General features: G+C 44.3%; 2 protein-coding genes across 3 annotated transcripts; one reads left to right on the forward strand and one right to left on the reverse strand.

Moving 5' to 3' along the window:
• Positions 1-5,057: 5,057 nt before the first annotated feature.
• On the reverse strand, positions 5,058-12,160 carry RPL15 (ribosomal protein L15). Its single transcript, XM_073333482.2, has 4 exons — positions 12,099-12,160; positions 10,581-10,762; positions 9,370-9,506; positions 5,058-5,409 (listed from the first exon to the last, which is right to left on the reverse strand). Exons 2-4 carry the CDS (start codon positions 10,750-10,752, stop codon positions 5,104-5,106), a joined length of 615 nt encoding a protein of 204 aa, XP_073189583.1. The 5' UTR covers positions 10,753-10,762; positions 12,099-12,160; the 3' UTR covers positions 5,058-5,103.
• A 1,218-nt stretch (positions 12,161-13,378) lies between these two features.
• NKIRAS1 (NFKB inhibitor interacting Ras like 1) lies at positions 13,379-19,628 on the forward strand. 2 transcript variants are annotated; one of them, XM_073333491.1, is made up of 4 exons: positions 13,379-13,472; positions 17,016-17,088; position 17,130; positions 19,251-19,628. In XM_073333491.1, the coding sequence occupies exons 1-4, from the start codon at positions 13,379-13,381 to the stop codon at positions 19,488-19,490; spliced, it is 408 nt and encodes a 135-aa protein (XP_073189592.1). In that variant the 3' UTR covers positions 19,491-19,628. The 2 variants fall into 2 exon arrangements, with proteins under 2 accessions (XP_073189592.1, XP_073189591.1); XM_073333490.1 differs by having other exon boundaries at positions 17,016-17,257.
• The last annotated feature ends 3,375 nt before the right edge of the window (positions 19,629-23,003 follow it).

The following is a 23,003-nucleotide window of genomic DNA, read 5'->3' on the forward strand; positions in this document are numbered from 1 at the left end:
TAAGAGAATTTGTGATTGATTAGACGGATGAACTGGACTAATTGTATGCTTTTGCTTTTCTCACTGGGTTGCAGCAACTAGACAGGCAAGTGACTGTTGCATTGCATATTAAAGGAGAGAGATGAGAGAACAGGTTAGGATATTACCCTTGTCATAAATATAAGGGGAAGGGTAACAACCTTTATGTATGGAGTAACATCAAATCCCTCCTGGCCAGAGGTACAGAATCACTTACCTGTAAGGGGCTAATCAGTTCAATTAACCTAATTGGCACCTGATCAGAAGGATCAATGGGGAAAGATACTTTCAAATGGGGGTGTGTGTGTGTGTTTGTTAGTGCTCTTTGTTTTGTTCCTTCTTGGGACAAAGAGAGAGGGACCAAGCAGGTAACCCAGCTCCTACTGAAATGATACTTACAATTTCTGTAATTTGAGATGTAATAGCAAGGAAATGCGTTAGATTATCTTTTGTTTTATCTTGTGAATTTTCCCTATGCTAAGAGGGAGGTTTATTCCTGTTTTTGTAACTTTGAAGTTGAGCCTAGTGGGGAATCCTCTGTGTTTTAAATCTTTTTATTACCCTGTAAAATTACCTTCCATTCTGATTTTACAGAGGTGCTTCTTTTACTTTTTTCTTCATAATAAAGTTCTTCTTTTAAGAACCTGATTGATTTTAGTGTTCTAAACATAAAGGGTCTGGTCTATACTTTTATTAAAAGCACTTGGTTAGTATGTTATTCTCAAGCCTCCCCAGGAAAGGGAGTAAGGGGCTTGGGGGAATATTTTGGGGAAATAGGGACTCCAAGTGGTCCTTTTCCTGAATCTTTGTCTAAATCACTTGGTGGTGGCAGCAATACCATCCAAGGACAAGGAAAGGAATTTGTGCCTTGGGGAAGTTTTTAACCTAAGCAGATAGAAATAAGCTTAGGGGGGGTCTTTCATGAGGGTCCCCACCGCTATACCCCAGAGTTCAGAGTGGGGAGGGAACCCTGACAACCCTGCTCCCAAGTCAGTTGCCTCATCTTGCACAAATGCCAGTACTGAAACAGAGAATTACACTTCCACAGGTCTGCTCAACTGTACAAAGCTGATTCTGTCTGCCCTGTATCTAGTTTAATATTGGTTTAATGCTGGTTCCCAATTCTCTTCTCCCAAACATCAGCTCATTTGACCCCATTAAATGTAAATCTATAAGCCTTACATTCTACATACTATATTATAGAAAGGCTGTCAGTGATTAGAAAACAATGTATGGAAACAATAACTTAAACTCACTGTTGATTAGTGTGTCCTGCAGTTTTCAGCTTAACCAGCATTGCCAAGTAATGAACATCTCTATCAACTGCAGGGCAGCCAGTAAGCTCTTCTAACTTGGTCAGAGCACCAGCTAAACTACACCATTTAATCCATTTTAACAGGTTTTTTTGTTGTTTTTTTAAACACTTACCATCCTTAGAGAGGAATGAATTAAGTCTGAACCATAGTTAAAATTAAGTTGCATTTCTAGCACTCACCTTTAACTTCATGCTAAGTGAGTGGTTAATACATGAGGCTTAAAAATGCATCTGATACTACTTCAGGTGGTAAAAGCTTACAGTTGACTGCTTTTGATGGCACTTGGCAACAGCCAAGAGATTTTTTTTGCTACAAAGCGCTATTGTTCTGGAATTTAATTGCTGTACCCATTCTTTCTGGTCTAAAAAGTACCAGACAGTTTGTTCTCAATTACATTAAAAGAAAAAAAAATCTGTTTAGAGTCAGACTGACTTAAAAAGATTGGTTTCAGAGTAACAGCCGTGTTAGTCTCTATTTGCAAAAAGAAAAGGAGTACTTGTGGCACCTTAGAGACTAACCAATTTATTTGAGCATAAGCTTTCCTGAGCTACAGCTAGTGAGCTAGTCTCTAAGGTGCCACAAGTACTCCTTTTCTTTTTAAAAAGATTGAGATTTTTCACACTCCTATCCCAGTTTCTTTTTTTAAACTGTATTCATGTGATTCCTTAACAGTATGTAAATATGATACTAGAGAGAAAAAGCACATAATATTGATCATGTACCTTCGCCCGGCCCCATACATACCCATAAGATTTAAATTTCCTCTCCCTTTCCAATTCAAGATAATGACAAGGTTTAACAGAGTAAGAGACACTGCTGATGTGAGACGACTGCTTTCAAGGCAATTAAGACTTCCTAAAGGCTAGAGGTGAACAGGCAGTATCTTGAAACATGCCTTCACTTTGCTGGAAAAGATACTTACACATCCCACCAAACCACTCTCAGATGAATCCATTTATCAGCTCTCACAGCACTGAAATTCAGCTAATCTGGCAAAGTGGTCATTTTTTGGCATGCTTCTGTCAAATACCTCACTCTTGCACAGCACTTTACAAAGGAGGATAGTATTATTCCCAGAAAACCAAGGCACAGAGGTGATAGGTGAGTTGCCCAAGGTCACCCCCCAGGGTAGTGGTAGAACCAGGAACAGACCCCAGGACTCCTTAAAGTCCACTGCTCTATCCAGTAGGAAACACTGTCTCCCCTATATTGACTGCAGATCTGGCATGTAAGGTTTCTAAATGCCTGTGGAGCAAGAATTTGTTCTGCTGGACCTTGGTACTCCAGAAGACAGATCCTTCTGCAAGCCCCCCCCCCCCAGATACAGGAGTGTTTCTTGTCCCTGCTTTCCTACTCAGCCGCTCCCAAGGCCACAGAAGGGAGGCAGCTGCATGGGTTCCTTCTCAGTAGCCAACAACCTCCTCGGTGTTAAGGGGAGACCCGGTCCAACTTGCACCTAGGTTCTTCAGTTTTGGGTCAAGCCAGGCTGTCTTAAGGTCTTGCTTTCCAGAAACAATCCTGTCTTCCCAATACCAATTCCCCTCCCCCAGAGCAAAGTGAAATGAAGGAGACAGCAAAGCTATACACAAGCAGTCTTTCGGATGCCTTTCTTCAAAGCAAAATGGAGTAGCCTCTAGCCTGGCTATAAAGGAACAGTTTCTTTTGAAGTTCCTTCTTGCCCCAAATCTAATTAAACAAGATTTCAAACAGATTGCTAACAAGAGCCTTTTGGAATTGCTCTCCCCAACACCAAAGTAAAATAAGGGCATGGCTACACTTGCAGATGTAGAGCGCTTTGAGTTAAATCAGCCTTTGGAGAGTGCAGTAGGGAAAGCGCTGCAGTCTGTCCACACTGACAGCTGCAAGCGCACTGCTGTGGCCACATTGGCAGCACTTGCAGCAGCATAGGGAGCGGTGCATTGTGGGCAGCTATCCCAGCATGCAAGTGACTGCAACGTGCTTTTCAAATGGGGCATGGGTGTGTGGAGTGTGACGGAGTGTGTTGTGTGTATGTGGAGGGAGAGAGTGGGTTTTTGCAGGGCTGAGAGCATGTCAGCATGCTGTCTTGTAAGTTCAGATGGCAGCAGACCCCCTCCTCCCTCTCTCTCACACACACACACAGCATTCCACAGTAACTGCTTGCTTTGTCTCAGAACAGATAAGCAGCTGGCTGTCAGAAACACAGCTTTCAAAGGGCATATCCGCATTCCAGCAGCGATTCAAAAACAATGACAAGAGTGGCCACTTGACTTAAGGGGATTACGGGATGTTTCCGGAGGCTGATCAGAGGGCAGTAAAGCAACACCTTGTTCACACTGGTGCCGCAGTGCTCCAGCGGGGGCGCAGCAAAAGTTATTCTACTCGTCGAGGTGGAGTACCAGCAGTGCAGTAGCTGCGGAGTCAGAGCGCTATAAGTGCCTTGCCAGCGTGGACCGATAGTGAGCTAGTGTGCCTGGGACTCCTTTATTGTGCTGTAACTCGCAAGTGTAGCCAAGCCCTAAGGCTTATAAACAAGCTGTCAGAGAAGTACACTCCCTTTGGAGTGCCTTCTCTTCAAATTAAAACCTTTTGAGACAGGCTATAATCAAACAAACAAAAAAACAACAAATTTATAGTCTTAGTAGTGTTTCCCCTGTGAACAAAGATTTTTTCTAAATTTGGCTGCACAGAACTACTTCCTCATTCCCAGAAATTTTGTTCTTGGTTGTTTCTGGGAGGCCCTAGCTACTTTCAGGCTGTCAGTTAACCTGTTTCCTCAGCCTGGAGTCCCATGGCTCTCTCAGCCATGTTCCCTGTGGTCCTAGGCCCCAGTGGGCAACAGGCCCCATCACAGCCCAGCTGCATGGCACATTTCTGTGAGAATGCATCATTACTCTCTCTACTCCCAGTGTTATGAATGAAGTATACTAGGAAACCAGATTACATTTCTTGGGGGGGGGGGTGTTAGATTGCATTGTTCCAAAACGGGCAAATGAATACATCTGTTCCATGTAGAATAGGCACATCAAAGTAAATAAATCAGAAGAAAATGCCAGAAGACCTATAAAGAGCAACGGAACACAGCAACAGAGTTCCAGTCTGGAAAAGCTGAGCAGACACTGAAGAACTGTAGGAAATACTCACCAAGCCTGTATCTTTGAACATAAGTCACTGTGTGAACTTATGAACTGGGCATTTAAAATGCATATTTTAATGAAAACAAGTATCTTCATCCTAGATTTTAAATCCAGGTTTAGATTTAAGCACCTTATTGCAGATACCCAGGCTTGAAAACTTCTAATAGTATTAATTCATATTCAACAATTACAACTAAAAAAGTTTTGTCCTACTCACACTTAAGGAGCAGACATCACTCCCAAGCAAATTATGTTTTAAGCATCTTTCAGTTTACCATCTGACACCAATATAAAACAAAACTTGTATTTGGTTCACATCAGTGTGTGCATCATAGCTGGCCTCTTTGTTACCAGCCTCAGCAGAGAACACTGAATAGACATGGAAACCTCAACACCCTTTTTGACCGTAATAGAACGGAGACGCTTGCACTGTTTCTCCTGCTTTACCTGTTGTGATTAGAGTTCTACTCTCCAGCAATGTCACTCTAGCACCCAACCATCAAGTTAAATTTTTTTGCCAGTCCTTTAAAATAAGGCAATACAACTATGACCTCCTTGAGAAAACCTGACTTCCCATTTTAAGTAATTAAGTAGAGACAGTGGAAAATTCAAGATCTCTCTCAAGCTTTATTAGATTGTGACATTTACAAGAATTAGCGATAACGGTGGAGCTGCAGGGTATTGCGTCTTCTCCATGCAGCGCGGCGGGAGCCACCAATGGTGTGATGGAATTTGTGGCCCTTGCCAAGACCACGACTCTTCCTGCCAGCTGATGTCAGCCCACGCATCTCTCTGTGTTTGTGAACTGGTTTGGTGATCCATTGGGTGTCAGGGTTGCGTCTGATGGCCTTGTGGAATGGATCAATCAGGATTACCTCAAAGAACTTGTATGTGGAATCTTCACCCACCCAGTAGGAGTTTAACACTCTTAGAGCCCCACAGTGGCGACCAGCACGCTCCTAGACAACAGGGTAAAAAACAAGAGTTCATACAAGGGTGGAAGGAGAGAAATTCTTTAGGACTGTGTACACAGGGCTCTAACTAGAAATATAAAATTAGGAAAGGGACAATTGAAATTTACGGCACTTAACCCAGGTTCTCGTCCCCAAAAATCCTTGAAGAGGACAGAATACAACAAAAAAGGGACAATTAACAAAAGAATTTGAGACTGGAGAGCAGTTTGGAAGGATTCTCACGTGTGAGAATTAATGAAGAATTAAGGGGAAAAGTGTTTGGTGGACATAACAAAGGAGACTGCTTCACAGCATAGATGCACAATGATGGCAAAGAGTAGGAATGGAAAAAAAAAGATAAAGGATACATTAAGGAGATGATTAGGAGGAATGGAATTAAAGACTGAACAGGAAGAATTGAGAGCAAAGGTGTGGCTGGAGACAAGATTATATGCCACAGTAACAGGCACCAAAAGCCTGAATGTGGCAGACAGGAAGTCAGTTAAGGCAGTGGTGCGCAAACTTTTTCCAGTTGCAAACCCCTCCATTAACAGAATCTGTCCGTGTCTCCCCTCCATTATTGCACAGCCAAGACTTCCTCACAGCAGCTGGCTGCTTCTACCTTGCAGCCAGGAGGCATTGCTAGGGCAGGGCCAATACCTGCTCTTCTGCTCCTCCCACCTCAGCTTTTCCGTGTGGGGGAAGACGTACGTGATGGTCTCTGGTGGTGGAGCCAGGGTTGGGCACAGAAGCTGCCTGGAGCAGAAATTGCACAGCACACTGACCCACGTCAGGAGGTGGAGGAGGAGCTGGTGTTCCCTCTCTGCCCCCTTCTACTGGGGAGGCTGACCTGGGCCCTGCTGCATGGGGCTGGGCATGAGCCACCTGGCATCACCGCTTGCTTCCAGAACAGTCCTCCATGCCCACCTGGGGGAAGCAGGGGGGGAAATCACACCCCACAGTTTGTGCACCACAAAATTAAGGAATTTAAAGGAGAAGGATTATATGACATGAGTGTCATCAGGTTACTGGACATGTATTAGGCTATGAAAGTCTTCTGAGGGAAGTGATGGAAACCTCATTAACTGGACACCATCTTATACTAGAGAAAACATACACACAAAAATCACTACAGGGAATAATCCCGTATTGACTGGAAGGGAGGACGGGAAGAGAAGTGTTTTCCTTCTCTCAAACTTCTATGGAGGGCTGCTGCCCACTTTGAGACACAACATCCTCTCTCCATTAACGGATGGCCAAGAACACCGCAGCTCAGTTTTCACAGAAACAAGAGAAAGAAAAGACCTATTGGGTCATCTAATCCTGCTCCCTCCCCAGACAGTTTAGGACTGTTCTCTTTTTATTTTTGTTAGTGTTGTTCAGTTTAATATTAAGCATGTGTAACCAGAAAACTTTCAGCACTACCCATGGGAGATTACTCCACAGGCCAATAGATCTCCCTGACATCCCACTCCATTTCCAGTCCTGCAGCAAGAAGTGGACCTAGTACAACTATTATATATGAGACAAAAAGCAAGGACATGAAGCCATGTTTCAATATCAAAAGGAGCAGAAAAGGGCATTACATTGATTTAACTGCAAGGAAAAACCAATGCAATATTCATCTTTTTTACACTCCATCCAAAAGTTAGAACCCTGCATCACAAGCATTCCTGCCTACAGACAAAGCCTTAATAATGACTGAAATAGACTAGCAGTAAAAGTTGTCTATGAGAAAAAGTATACAAAATTAAGTAAACTGGTGTCTAAAGAGCTGGAAACCTGGCTAGTCCTTTAAAGTGATCAGAACTAATTAGATCAAAGGTCTAATTAGCATGAGGCAGACAGATCTGAAGACCTTGCAATTTTTAAAAAAACAAACAGTGACTTGCTCAAAGACAACCTGGATCGCAGTTTAGATTGCCAAAAAGGAAATAAATTATTTTTTCTACAAAAGTGGCACTTTACAGGAAAGAGGGAAGTCAGAACATTCCTGATATACAGAAATACCTTTCAGGGTAAAGATAGACAAAACACACAACAGGAGACAATTCCAAACAGGCTTTGACTTATAAAGAACAAGTTAACTGTTTTCTCATTCTTTTTTTTTTTTCTTGGCATTACAAACCCCCACCTGCTCACCCCTGCCCATGGTCAAGAGAAACACTGGAGAAATGTCCCCCTCATGGAAACTACAGATCTACTGTCAGACACACAGCACCCCCCATTCTCACAATGTTGCCTTTTGTTTTTAGAAAGATTTGATGGTATGAACTTGCTGTACAAAGACAGTTCACTCCTCTCATCATTATGTAAAATAATGTATAGTTAAGGCTCTGATTTGGAAGATTGGTTGCACAGATGGAATTCATGGCCTCTCAGTGTGAAAGCTGGGATGACCCATGAACATCACATTTCAAGAGCACATTATGAGTGCATAACAAATGGAAGCACCTGAAGCTACCAAGTAGTCTGAAGTTTCTTTAGAACTGTCTAGCGCTCAGAAGGCTCTAATCATGGAAAAAGCCTACCTTTAAAAAACAATTAAAAAGGTCTAAGGGTATATCAGGCAGTTTGTCTTCAACAAAACATTTATTTTTGGGTTGTTGGACAATTGGATATTTTTCTAACTTGCAGGACGGAATTCCATATTTAACACACAGTTTTAACATTTCCTCATGACTCATCTTTAACATTCTTTTGACAGTAATTAGGTTTAACTGAGTTCTCAACAATCTTTCAACCAAACTCTCTCCCATTACCAATTTCTGGCATCACTATAGCTTCAGTATTTCAGTAGCGAGTCATCAAATCCAGAGCTAAGTTAACCCACAAATAGTCTTTCAAGCTCTCAGGGTATCAGACTTTTTGTCCATGTTAGGGACACTTGTTTAATACAGCCCTCCCCACACCAAGTAAGGCAGATCAGACCGTGACTAGCAAATTGATTCATCAGCAGTTTTCTGTTAAACATTAGAGATGTTTCGTTCGGTGGACTGTAAATGAGAACTTTACAGGGAAGAAATGGAGAGATACAAAACACCTTCTAACTATCAATTCAGTAAGATAGGGGCATTCTCAAGCTGTGGGCCACAGCACATGCCCTGATCATATGGTGTTAGCTCTTATACTGTATAAAGCACAACAATCCGTGCCCTGAGGTGGTTACAGTCTAAATCTGATCATAGACTATAAACAGTATGTAATGAACTATGACAATAGCATGAAATACTGAGTAAAAGAATTGTTTTAGGGTAGAATCCGATAGATGTTCTAATCTATTCCCTGTTCTCTTATTATCCATAAACCTATCCCTTCATGTATTCTAGGATTCTCTTCTCACCAGGTACCATTCATCTTGCTACACCAAGGGAGCAACACAAACTGACTAGGATCATGTTAGTTTCATGAAAATTATTTTACTTCTTGGCAAGCAGAGTATTCAGAAGCAACAACTCAGTTTAAATTCTTCAGCAGGAAAGCGATTAAGATTGGAGAATAAATATGCATACCATACCATGCATATCATAACAGCTTTAAACATCAGGAAGGGTTTGTTTGGACTGTCTAGGTTACAGAGACCAAAAGCAAAGGTGAAAACATGCACCATAACATATTTGAAGTTTCTTGATGTCAAACCCCCTTATTTAATGAAGGCTATCCACTGTTGCTGGCTGTTCTATTGTATGCATAGGACAGCTGCATTGACAAATTCGGTGACTGTTCTGGCATTAATGTGCAGTGCAAATGACTTGTCAGGTTAACTTCTCTGCACACTAGTTTCCCCATCTGTAAAATAAGAAATGGATAAAGAATCCTACACAAGTACTCTGGTACTATCATTAGTCGTGATCTTCTGCGTTACAGAGGAAATCACTCTTTTTGGTCAAGAAGGATATTCAGAACCAGTGCAACTCAGCCCCCCAAAGAAGCTGCTATTGAGTGACACAAAGGAAAGACACTTACCTCTGCTACAGATTGCAGGCTCCGGGCAAATTTCAGCTGGTTAACACCATGATTTACAGGTTTACCATAGGTAGCACCTTTCGGGACTGGGCGTTTACGACCACCACGACGAACACGAATGCGGTAGATAACATAACCTGTAAACACCATTTTTTAAAAACTGAGTTTCTTGGAACTACAGACTTCTGATAACCTTTCAGTCACTAATTATGCTTTTACACTTCCCCACTGGGGCTATACTTCTATGCTACCACAAGTACTGTTTTTTGTACAATAATCTTCACCCACTGCTCACCAAGTGGTACAGCATATTAAGAACTTGTCTGCACTAGAAAGTTTTGTTGTTTTGTGGATACTGGTACAGTTAAAGTGGCAAAACTCCCCAAGTAGATAGCTCCACTGGCATAGAGTATTCTGGTTTGGGAACCGAAATAACCTACCGATATAAAAGTACATTTATACAGGCTTTTACCTGCGTGTTGCCCCCTAAATTCCCTTCCATCCCCACAAAAATGCTTCACCCAAGTTTAGTGTTTTTAACCCTGGCTAGCTGGGAGCGTGGATTAGAACCCAGGTTCCACTTGGGTAGTTTGCAGCAAGGATATAGACTATATCACTCAAGTGCTGATAGGCCTCCAGTGTCTTCTCATAATTCTCTCTGTGCCCAGAAGGACAGACAAGGTCTCCCACAATTCACCGAGAAAGAATCAGGGCTCAGTTCATTGCAGAACATAGAACTAAGAGATCTGTCCCCAGAAGTGCTGGTGACACACAACAAAGAATGCAACACCAGTGAAAACACAGTAACTTGACTGTGGCTGGTCTATACCTGAGCTAGATTAAACCGGATGCTGAACACCCAGGCTAACTCAGCAGTGAAGATATACCCTAAGAATAAGGGGACTTCAATCTCCATACGTATTTAGGCTGCGGTTAGCTTCTCTACCCGAAGTGCCAATGTGGGTGCCAATTAAGAGTTAACTTACATTCTACTTGTATGTGCCCACAACTCATATGGTAATTTGGTATGATACCAAACTACTTTCACACAGGAAACAAAGTTAAACTCTCAGTGAAGAGCATGATTAAGTATGCAGCACGCTCCCATCTACACTGATTCATTAATATTCAATCATGGAAGGAGCCATCAAAAACCATTAACATTGTACCACTAAAGCATGCTGACCTCACACCCTTTTAGTTCTAGTTACCTTGTTTAGCCTTATATCCAAGTCTACGGGCTCTGTCTGGCCTGGTTGGTCGAGGAGCTCGATGTAGGGCAGACAACTGGCGATACTGCCAACAGCGGACACGCAGGAGGAAACGCATCACATCTGACTGCTTCTTCCTCCATAGCTCTTGGATGTATTTGTAGGCACCCATGTTTGTTTACCTGCTGAATTAGAGATCTGTGTGAGCTTGCAGAGTCTTTCCAACCGAAAAAATATAACATCACACAGAGGGAATAAAAAATATGCTGCCTTATGTGAACACATTTCCAAAGCTCCCTATACATATGTCAGGCATGATGACACTGTTAAAGCAGCACACATCCAAGATTCTGGAGATCTGTAACTAACCCCACACATACCGATTACCATCCTGAAGTTTCCTCTCCTTTTTATCTGTTTATGTCTTTATACCTCAAACTCTTCAGGGCAGAGACTTTTTTCCTTTGTGAACCTGCTCAGCATGTTTTGGCTGCTACCACAAACTAATAATATCTGATCTGAATTTTAGTTATTGCTCTGTAAATTTAAAACTTCAGGGAAGTCACGCTGGGTCTCAGTTTCTTCACCTAACGAAAAGCTTACTTTATCGGTTTCTCAAATACTTTGAGATCTTCAGGAGATCATTAAAATTCTGCAAAATATTCAAGAAGCCACTTATCCCATACAGCATAGTTTTGCAGGTCTCACGGGAAGTCACAATGCAAATTTAATTCAGCCATGTCAAATTCAACCCTCAAAAATATCTCACCCTGAGACAGCTTAATTTATAAACAAACCCACATTTCTGGTTATCTTCCCTTCTTGTGCTAAGAGTTCTGGCTTCCCATCTACCTATATTGGGTGGTATTTGCTACACCAGTCCCTCTCTCTGCTTTCAATGCGGCGGTTTAAGAAGCCTTTGCTGATCTACAGGGTGCAGATGCCTGCCTGTATACAGCAGCACAAACTAGTAAAAGTAAAGCCAAGCTGAATAACTGGACTCAGTATCTACCCCCCACCCAGGCTCCTCCTCAGTGAGGCTCCCCCACGATACAGCCCTAAGGCTTGGCTGCCCCTGGACCCTAGAGCGACACGCCCCTCCCCGCACACACGTCAGTCAGAAGCTGTCACCCCCACTTCGTTACACTCGAAGGGCTGCCCAACAGCAGCCAGCTCAGAGAGGCCTAGACACCCGCTGCACCCCCCTCCCCAACCCTGTCATGGCTGTTCAGAGGCCCAGCCACCCGCACCTGGCCGCCCAGTAGGGCTCCCCACTCAGCTCGCCGCGGCCTGCGCCCCAGGCACCCCCCACGCAGCGGGGAGGCCCGTCCCAGCTCGGGCCCAGCACCCCTCAGGGGCCCGTCCCGACCCATCTCCTGCCGCCCGGTCCCTGCCCCGGAGCCCGGGCCCTCGGGGCCTGGCCCGCGCACGGAGCGGAGAAGGAGGGACGGATGGGCGGCTCCCAACCTCCGATGGGGTCGGATGCAGCCAGCAGCCCAGCACGGCGCAGACACTCACCTGATGGCGCCCGAAGCCGGAAAGGAAGAGGCCTACCTCCCACCGTCCTTTGCGGCCCCCTATCGCTTCCGGCCCTAGCGCTGGGACCTGCTGGGAAACGTAGTTCTGAGGGGGCCAACGGCTCTGATTGGCCTAACCTCCTCCGCCCCGCCCCCCTCGCCACATGCCAATAAAAGGAAGGGGCGGGGCTGCGATTACAAATCGGGCTGTGGGTGGGCAGGACTTGAGGAGGCGCCCCACTCCCAAGGTGGGAGGAGCATCTTTCTGCGCGGGGGGGGTCCGAGCTCCCGCCGTGTTCTTGGGGCGGGCGCTGTGGGCGGAGCCCGGCCCCAGCTCTCGGAGAGGCTGGGCGGGGTGTGCGGTGCACGCGGCAGCTGCTCTGCCAGCTCAGGGTCCCCGCCCCCTCCTGCCAGGGGCGCCCCCTGGCGCTAGGCTAGTAGCCGCAGGGAAGGGCGGACCTGGGGCCTGCTCGCTGGGCTAATAGCCCCTGAGAGAGCTTCCCTCTCAGCAGCCTCCCCCCAGCCTCCCGGCCAGCTGGCACCTGCGTGCCCGCGGCGCCTCCTCTGCCCCGTCTCCGGGCCAGGGGTCCCTGCACATCCAGCCAGGACAAAGTCGCAAGTCAGGGCCCCCACCCCCAGCCGAGAGTGCCCTGTACGCAGCTGTTATCGGCCCGCCGGTGCCTGAGCTTTTGGGGGGCACTGCTGCCAGCATTTCCCTGTGAACGTGAGGGCAAGATGCATGCTTGGTTTGAAACGCAGGCCCAGGCGCTCACGTGTTCCCAGGAACTGGCGTGATCAGATCAATATATATATATATATGAAACCCACAATGTGGTGGTGGGAGTTGGCAGCACTGCACAGGCCGTGTGCTGGGTGCTGTACAAACACAAAAGCAGGCACAGTCCCTGCCCTGAAGAGGCTGCAAGGCCTTGATCCTGCAACTATGTAAGCAGGTGTGTAACTACTTGGGTGAACGGCCCCCTGGAAGTGGAGGGAATTGCTTGCCTGAGTAAACTTAAATGTGTGTAAACGTTGGAAGGCTTGAGGCCTAAAATGTGGAGGGGGAGCAAATTGCATTGTTCTAGAAATACCAGCTGCTGGTGACCTCTTCAGATAGAGCTCTGCTTCAAAATCAACTCCATGGGTTGTTGAACTGCATAATTAAAATATACTGAAGCACTAAATGTTTCAGTGACTTTGCTGTTAATGTAATGTCTTAAATATAACAGATCCCTGTGCTTGAACAGGATTTATTTGCTGACTTTGCTATCCTGAAATAAGATGGGAAAGGGCTACAAAGTGGTGATTTGTGGAATGGCATCAGTGGGAAAAACAGCAATTTTGGAGCAGCTTCTCTATGGAAAGCATACTGTTGGTGAGATGTTTTCCATTTTTATGATATTCCAACAAGTTTTAGGGGTACCAATCCGGCCTTTATTTTTCTTGCCTTTACTGAGGTGAAGGGGGAGAATGAACATGGTGTTGTTTTTTAGCAGCGATCAGTTTTCTGGAACTCTTCTGAATATTGTTTTAAGTCTTCTATATCACCTCTTCATGGACACTTGCAAAGTAACCATAAAATTGGCTGTGTGGGTGTGTGTGCGTGTGGTGGTGGTAGTGGTGGGGTTGTTTGCTTGCTCTTCTTGCTGCTTAACATAAAAGTTTAAAAGAGGAAAAAAAGATGAAGAGTGGAGGGTGTAATATGTGTTCTTTCTGCCTGTTTTTTGACACTAGAAATTCTGGTCTTCCACCTGGGAGACTATATTGATGACTGTAGAATGAGTAGACTTATTACATCTGAGATGTAGTAGATACAGATACCTAGAATAGGAAACCTGCTAAATTGAGAGGGGAGGTGATTTCATTTTTGTAGACTGTTTAAAACGTAGTTTTAGTTGTGGTTGACACCTGTTTAGCAGAACATCTGGTAGATAGGCTGTGAATTCCATAGCACCTGGCACTCTTCAGCCTGACTTGTCTTGAGAGAGCAGACTAGAGCAGTGACTGGTTAACTTCTCCAAAAGACGTCTGGAAAGGCTTTTGAAATATTCCCTCTGTTCAGTAATGTCTCAGATGGAGGTCATACCTGTACTTTGAGGTGCCTATGGCCCCTCTGTTTCTGCCAAAGCTTATCAGCTATGAGACAAAAGGATGGTGAGAACTTCAGTTCTGTTGAAAATGCTTCTTTTCTTTATATCTCTGCCTCCTGACTGCAAAAGGTGGCCCACCACTATGTGTACTATGTCCAGCTCCGCACATCTGCTTGGATCCTCCAGCACACAGTCCTTTGCGGGATAGAAGCCTAAAAGCTGTATGGTGAATTGTAGAAATATAGATAATAGCAAATGTGCTTTGCCAAAATCCCCTCATATACATACAATCTGAGGTGGGATTTTCAAAAATGCCCAAGGAACACAATGGGAGCATGGATCCCATTAAAGGACAATGACACTTAGGCTCCTAAGTCACTTGGACACTTCTGATAACCCCACTTTTTTGTAATCTGTTTTGCTTATTTGCAGGTTCTTTGTGCATTGTCTAAGTTTACTATAAAGAAAAGGAGTACTTGTGGCACCTTAGAGACTAACCAATTTATTTGAGCATAAGCTTTCGTGAGCTACAGCTCACTTCATCATTCACTGTCAAATATTTATTGGACAATGGCAGTCAGTATCTGTGATCCTTACTCTTTGTATTTCTAAATTGCAAAACCATTTACACTAAACAAATTTTACAGTGTGCCTAGTCTGCTACAGATGAAATTTGCGAGCATGTTTCTTGCATGGTGTTGATTAGCAATGTAAACAAGGATTCTTGCTCCCGACCCCCTGGACTCTCCGAGACTTAGGCTAGTTAGTAATGCTATAAATGACGTGCCTTTCCACCCCCGTAATCTTTAGCTTTGTTTTATAACAGTTGTAACAAGGCCTAAGAAAAATGTCTGTAGGCAGATTGTACGAACCAACAACTGTAAATACTCTTGGCAGCATGATTTCAACCATAGCATTGTCAGGTGGTTCTGTCCTCCTCTTTCTCTAGCTGATGCATGCAAGTCTAAGATTACTAATAATCTTCAAAGGTGGGTTATTCTAACTGGGGGAAATTCCCACTACATGAATGGCCAGCAGGAGGCCTATGTGCCACCAGAAACTGGGAATGAGCGACTGGGGATGGATCACTTGATGGTTACCTCTTCTGTACATTCTCTCTGGGGCACCTGCCACTGGCCACTGTTGAAAGACAGGATACTGGGCTAGATGGACCTTTGGTGTGACCCAGTATGACCGCTCTTAAGTTTTGAGTGGCACATGGGCCTGGTGCTACCCTTTTGCAGAGGCCTGAATTTCACCCATTGAGACTACTGGTGTGTAAATTCCTATGCCTCAGAGAAGTCCTTAAGGTCCTCCATTGTTACTTATTCTCACTCCCAATCTTAGCTCTTTCCAGCATGAAGGACTTCATTTCCACCCCTTTCTCATCAGGTAAGATGGTACAGACATATCTGTTGCTGCTTCCATTATGTTGATTGGGAGGAACGGTCACATGTACACTGACTAGAGGCAGAGAGCAGGAAGAAATGATTGTTCTCTGAAGGGATTCAATTAGCCACCTAGTTTTTAAAAATGCCCCAGCACACCCTTCTGCTACCACTTTCCTGAATCAGATCTACAACCTTATTTCGCACTCATTCTCTTTTTATTAATCAGTCCAATTTTTCCTTGTGCTGTTAGTCTTATGTCCTCATGTCAGTGTGGCTATAGTTGGAGGCAAGATCAAATAGTCTGGTCAGAGTTTGCCATGTATCTAATGGGAGCTGGATTTATGAAGACTAGAAAAGGAGGGAGGGAGTAGCGAGGAGAGCTTGTGCCACTTTTTTTCTGGAAACAAAGGTTGCATGCAGCAGCGGAAATAATCAGCACAGGTGTGGGTGGAATACTTCAGCATCTTTGTTGGCATGAAGAGTTTCAAATAGTGTTATTCAACATAGTAAAATCCTTATTTCTAAAAGTGTGTCAATATTGTCTAAAAATCAGAAAGCTATCTTGTCTCAGATGGAGGTCATACCTGTACTATCCACCCTACAAGAACCAACAAGTGTATGTTTGTGGGTGTGCAATGGAGGCAGGAGATGACAAACTTTGGTAACAGAAGGTTTGTTGGAAAACTTGAAACTACTACTAAAACCACTGAGCTAGACTTGAAATTCTGAGATCTCCATCATGTCCTTAAGTTATGTAGATTCCCTGCACTCAAACATCCTTCAGCCTTGCCGCTTATAGCATCATATGGCCTGAGTCTACCTGTTGGGTAGTTAGTACTTTACACAAGTAGTCCCTAGACTACACGTATTAGTCCCCTTACTCTACTTGTGGAGTAAGGTACTATTCAATATGAGGAAGGGTGACAACATATAGGGACTAGCTATAGGGACTAGATAGGTTGCTAAAGAAAACTTAATTAAGCCTTACAGTAGTAATTTCTTTAGTACTCCTTTTTCCTCCGTTATGCTGCCTGAGGGGCAAATTCTGACTCCTCCGCAGCTGGCTTTATACATAGAACAACTGGTACAGTTCTGGTGGGCAGGATTTGGGGAACCTGTGGGAAGGGCCAACTAAGTTATATCAGCCTGAACTTATGCCCATAAAAATGCATTAATATATATTAATGTACTGAATGTGTATGTGACATGGTCTCATTACTGTAAATAGCTAGCCCGTTGGTCTTGCTGAGAACATAATGGGATCTGAGTTCAAATCCTGGTCAAACCCATCCAAAAAAAAGTTTTTTTTAAATGGATTGAAATGCACTGTTGAAAGCCATGAGTATTAGTGGTTTTACTGAAGTATGAATAAATACTTACAGCATTACTTTACAGAATTTATTATAAGTTCTAACTTTTAGGGCTTTTTAAAAACAGGTTTAGAAGAAGGTGCAACATTGGAAGATGTGTATTTGGCTTCAGTCGAAACAGATCGTGGGGTTAAAGAACAGTTACGTCTCTATGACACTGCGGGTCTGCAAGAGGGAGTAGAGTTTCCAAAGCATTACTTCTCTGTTGCTGATGGTTTTGTTCTTGTGTATGCTGTGAACAGCCTTGAATCCTTCCAGAGAGTAGAAGTGATCAAAAAAGAGATTGACACAATCAGAGACAAAAAAGAGGTAAAAGCTTGATGCCTTAATTTCTTGGTCATGTCTGAAATAGCACAGTAATGGAAAGTTAAATTACACAGCAGTACAAAGGAAAGCAAATATTCCCTGCAGTCTTGGGCAATCTATACAAGAGAATTTCATTAATCCACACACTATATAATTGGCACAAAAGATAAATATCTTGCCCCTCTTCTCAGCAGAGATGTATGTAGTATTTCATATGGACGGTAGTATAGTTTGTAAACTGATCAGGTGTTATACATGAAAACTAAAGTGCAGTGGATAAAACAATGTGGTCAGTTATCCTCATTTGCTTTTAGTGTCATACTTGCTCATTTATAAAATACAGTAGTTGACAATGGGTCTCCCAGACATTAGTCAATTAGCAAGGAGGATCTACTGTATTTCAGTCTGGCTGTTGAATCACTTGTGAAGAATGACTGCTGTATTTTCCCTTAGAAAGCTGCTAGTGTTAGCAGTTGATACAGTGTTGCAGCTCTTCTAGATGAACACCGCCTGCACAGTACACTTGTGTTTACCATCTTCTTAGAGTATCCATATATCCTTTCATAGTTCTCCCTGCTAAATGCCTTTAGCCGATAGGCCAGCAAAATAAAGCTCATTCAGGCAATAAAAAGGGAGGGGGTAACAGGCAGAATGTCATACCACTTCTTGCAAAATACAAGACGTACTTAATTAGTACTCAAAATGTATTCGGGGAGAGGGGAAAGGAATGGTTTGACAACGGTGCAACTTGCAGTCACAGAAGAGACAGATTAGCCATTGACCATAGTTAGGTATCTTGTTTCCTGAGTGGGTTGCTGAAGTTATGTTCTTGAGGGTTATTGTGCTTTTCTAAGTTAACTCCCCCCTTTCTGGGCAGATACAGAGCTGCTTATGTGTGGGTCTGGGAAGGCCTTCGTGGTAAATAAAAGATGCTGTGATCTTGACTAAAGCATGTGGTGGAAATGGTGGCCCTATGCAATACGAGTTAAAACATCAACAATATTGACAGAACTTAAAGCAGTAATCCTGACTTACTCAGAAGGTAATGCTCTGAGAGCTCTACAGGGAGTCGTAGAAGATATTAAAGCAAGAGAACCTGTGGTAAAGTACTTACAGACAGAAGAACCCCAGGAAAGAAACTGGAGGCATACGACATCCCAGAGTCTGCTCAACAGGAAAGAATAGTTAGGCCTGGCTACAGTAAAAACTAGTGCTGGCAGGAAGAGGGGAGGGAGAGAGAGAGAAGAAACAACCCAAAGCAAGAGGAGAGGGTTAGAATTAAAGGGACACGGTAATACGTTTGAGTTCAGGGCTGTACAGAGCAGGGCTTCTCCAAGGAGTATATAATGTTGAGACAAAGTCCTCTGACTAATTTTTATTAGTCTTAGCTTTTGTACCTAGTTTATACATCTCTCCTCCAGGACAATATGCCACTTGAGTGTGATATTTAGAGGGGGTGCCTGTATGTTGTTCTGAGTAGTGTGACAACTTGTAGTAACATCAACAGGTTATCTTATGGAGGAAGAGACTTACTCTTCTTACGCTACAGTCTGGGGCTTGGAAAGCAGCAGTCTGGGCCAGGTCTTGGCTGCCTTACTGCCTTGTATTGTCATCATCTGTGTGAAGGTGTCAAACTGACATTCAAGAGCATTCTACGCTCTTGTCATTGGTGTGTGCAAAGCAAATGGAGAATCTGGCTGTAGAGCTTTGCTCATCACCAGAATGGATTTTCATCGGGTGATGTGACACACTCCACTTTCCTGCCTCCCTCCGGTTGTGGGTAGCAATCGCCACCCACCTTGCTCCCAGCGCACTGAGTGACACAGGTTTAAACCCCACATTCTACTACTTCAAAATTCAGAACGTGTTTAGGGTGAGCCAAAATTAACGTAGAGATTTAGATTGTGAACGGCCTAGCTCCTGCATGCTATTTAACAACTTTGATACAGTGATTGATCTGCATATACCACCTGGACCTTTTTGCTCTTCTTTCTAGGTGACAGTTGTTGTCTTAGGAAACAAAACTGACCTCACGGAGCAAAGACAAGTGGAAACAGAAGTAGCCCAGCAATGGGCAAAGGCTGAGAAGGTGAGACTGTGGGAGGTGACAGTGACAGATCGGAAAACACTCATTGAACCTTTCACTTCACTAGCCAGTAAACTTTCCCAATCCCAGAACAAGTCAGCATTTCCTTTGCCTGGGAGGAAGAGCAAAGGCAATAACTGTGATAACTAAAAACCCCTATTCCAGGGGAGGCTATTCATCTGCTGCTGCAAGGGCCTGGTGTCTCTCTTTCTCTGCCATTTGTTTGGCATGTTTTTTCTGAGGCAGTACTGAATTCAGAATTAAAATCAGCAAAGTCATGAATGTAGCTGTCCTTCAATCAAGTATTTTCTTGGAAAACCACAGCTGGTCACAGTCTTAAGCACAACACAAGGAAACACTTTGTAAAAAGGTTATAATGGTCACTGGGGTGTTATAGTAGATCACTGCAGTGATGGCTGTCTATATCCCCACGCATGGCCATTTCAGGCTGCTACTGGGTCAAGTTCACAAGTGTACAATTAATAAACTACTCCATATGCAGCTGTCCAGCCTCTGTTCTTCCCCTTTTGCAATTGCAAAATCTCCTGGCTGCAGCAAAGGAGAAAGGGCTTACCTATCTTCCCATGGCTAGAGAAAAGGTGTGTGTGATGTAGTTTCAGCCCCTTGGTGCCTCACTTACTACCCATGGGTGGTGTGTATAGTTGAAGTTCCAGCACAGCTGAGTGAGAATACTCTAGGAGGAGACGAACAAGAACATTGCCTACCTGGCAGGGGTATGCATCAGTGTTCCTGCTGCATGTGGAAATGGTGACATTCCATGAGTGATTCTCAGATAGGTCAGGCCTCACTTGCAACTAGCGATCAAAGGCTGGAACATAATGTGGCTTCCTTGTAGTTCCCCCTAGACTCATCCAATATGGAAAGTGACCTTTACTGTTACGTGGTATACAAAACAAAAGCTTGAGGAGCAATTAAAAAAAAATCTCTACCCTTGGGGAGAGTAGACTAACTATGTAAATTTTGTTTCACTTTTATATTGCTGATGTTAACTGAAGCAAAACCTGGTACCTGCTCTTGGTTAGATATCTGACAGTTTCATTGACAAGAGATGGTACAAATTCCCTGTTGCTAGTACTGTAGTTCTTAAGTCAACTGGAACCCTGCCACAGCTTAGGAAATATGGGAGAGAAAGGGCTGCAGTTACTACCCTTGCCTAGCAGAGCAATCATCAAACACTGCTGCTGTCTATCTGCACAGGGAAGTTACACCTCGTATTCTGTAGAAAGACTAAGGCTGTGTACATGCTACAGCTTAGGTTGGTATCCCCCCTGCCTTCCCCCCCCCCAGCAAAGTAAGTTACACCAACCTAAGCGCATGTGTAGACAGCATTGTGTCAGCAGAAGAGCTTCTCCCACCAACATAATTACTCCAGCCCTGTGGGCGGCAGTAGCTGTTGATGGGAGAGCTCTCTCCTGTCAGCTTAGAGCATCTGCACTACCAGTGGGGCAGCTGCAGTGGCTGTAAGTTCTGTAGTGTAGCCATAGCCTAAGTAAAGAACAGTGTGAAGCACTGTATCTCTTTGTGGAAGAGGCTTAATGAGTGTAGCGAGAGGCCTGCTAGTGGTGGGTATATCTAAAAGACAGCCAGCCAGCTCCGCATGGCAGATCAGCAGAAATGCTTTTGCAGATCCCTCGGCTGTAAAAAGTGGCACAGCTTCCAACAGCAGATGCATATGATACTGAACTTGACCTCACAGGACGGATCAACACATTTCAGGATTCTGCTCTCCTAACAATCTGAACAGGACTGAGGAGGGAGATAGAGCGAAAGCAGCAGGAGAGCAAATCATTTCCAGAGAGAGAGAGAGAGAAGTTGCTTGGAAAGCCATATGAAAGAAACAGTGAACAGACAAGTGAAGTTCCAAACTGGAGGAGTAACTCAGTAACATTTTTGGTATTTTAAACAGTGTTGCACTGTCCTGAGTCAGCAAGACCTCAATAGTTATTTGTGGTGACACTTAAGCTGCTGAGTACTGTCATTTGAAAGTCTCAATTTTGATGGCTGCACTAACCCTTTAAATATGTACCTGCAATATCCTTCTGCTACACAATGGTATGAATAACTCAGTGCAAAGTATGAACAGCGAGTAAGGGTGGTGCAATAATACAGTTTACCAAAATGAAGCAAGTTTTTATGATGGAGTAACTTGGATTACCTGTATACTTGAACCTGTTTTTTGTCTTGCCCCGTGAGGTAGTTCTGGATCATTGTTCTTCCTGTGCCCAAGGCGTATGACAAGAGAGTCAGCAATTACATCTTCAGTTATTCCTTATGAATGAGCAAGCTCCTGCTACACTCTGCTAGAACTTTGCACATGTTTCTGTTGAAGGATTGCAGCTGACTAAGAGCTTTGGTACTAGCAGAGCAGTAGTGGAACGCCACCCACTTTAACTTCCTGCTGACTGTACATGAATCCTCCATGTTTCTCCACACATGGAGTGTTTGCAGGAGACCACTGACTGGCTTTGGAAGTGGGATGAAGATAGGACTAGTTTGTTCTACCAGCAGTGGTTCTCCAGCTTTTACATGCCATCATTGACCTGCCCCATGTTACCAAATTTAAGGCACTCCCATCTCCCCATAACAGAGGAAGTAGGGTGTGCCACCCCTGCTGTCATAGCAGCAGGTGGAGAACCCATGCTGAGAATGGCAGATGAGTCAATCTCAGATCAGCCACATGGGCTTGCCAGGTGTCTAACCAAATACTACCTATGAAGTCACCACATAAGTGGGTGTTGTGTATTAGAGAGCAGAGAAAGCAGGCAAGATAAATAATGCTAGCATGTCAGAAGACCTTTAAGGTTGGAGAGTACAGTGTTACCATGTGGATCTGTACCCTATCTACTTCTGCACTGCATAGCCTGAATCCTATAGAGCAGGGGTGGCCAACCTGAGCAGGAGCCTGAATGTACCAATATTCGTTGCCAAAGAGCCACAGTAATATGTCCGCAGCCCCCTGTTAGCTCCCCCACCCCACTGGCAGTTCTGCCAGTCAGCCCCTCCCTCCCCACATCTCCCAATCAGCTGTTTTGTGGCATGCAGGAGGCTCTGGTGGGGAGGAGCGAGGGCATGGCAGGCTCAGGGGAGGGGCAGGAAGGGGTGGAGTTGGAGCAGAGCCAAGGGTTGAGCAGTGAATGCCCCTTGGTGCCTGTAGCTCCAGCCCCAGAGTTGGTGCCTATACAAGGAGCCACATATTAACTTCTGAAGAGCTGCATGTAGCTCCAGAGTCACAGGTTAGACACCCCTACTACAGAGAAAGTTCTATATTGTTTGCTCCCCTTGCTGTGATCCAAATGACCTGATCCCTTTGTCTGAAGCAGAGGAAATCAGGTGGTAGTATGGCATCAATTTGCCACTGTAGCACTGGGAGGAGTCCTCTCATTGGCAATCCACCTTCCAGGCACTAGCTAAGTCAATGGAAGAATTCTTCTGTTGATCTAACCCTCCCTGTAGGCAGCACTAGGTTATCTTAACTACATCTCTCAGGGGTGTGAATTTTTCACACCCCTGAGCCACACAGCTATGCAATGTAACTTTTCAGTGTAGGCCAGGCCAAACTAACAACTCAGCACTGCTCTGCTTGGGCATTAAGAACCTAGGTGGTTTCTAACTGGTCTACACTGAAAACTTCTGTCAACCTAG

Source organism: Lepidochelys kempii, chromosome 2 (genome assembly GCF_965140285.1).
Source record: "Lepidochelys kempii isolate rLepKem1 chromosome 2, rLepKem1.hap1, whole genome shotgun sequence".
Classification (NCBI taxonomy): domain Eukaryota; kingdom Metazoa; phylum Chordata; order Testudines; family Cheloniidae; genus Lepidochelys; species Lepidochelys kempii.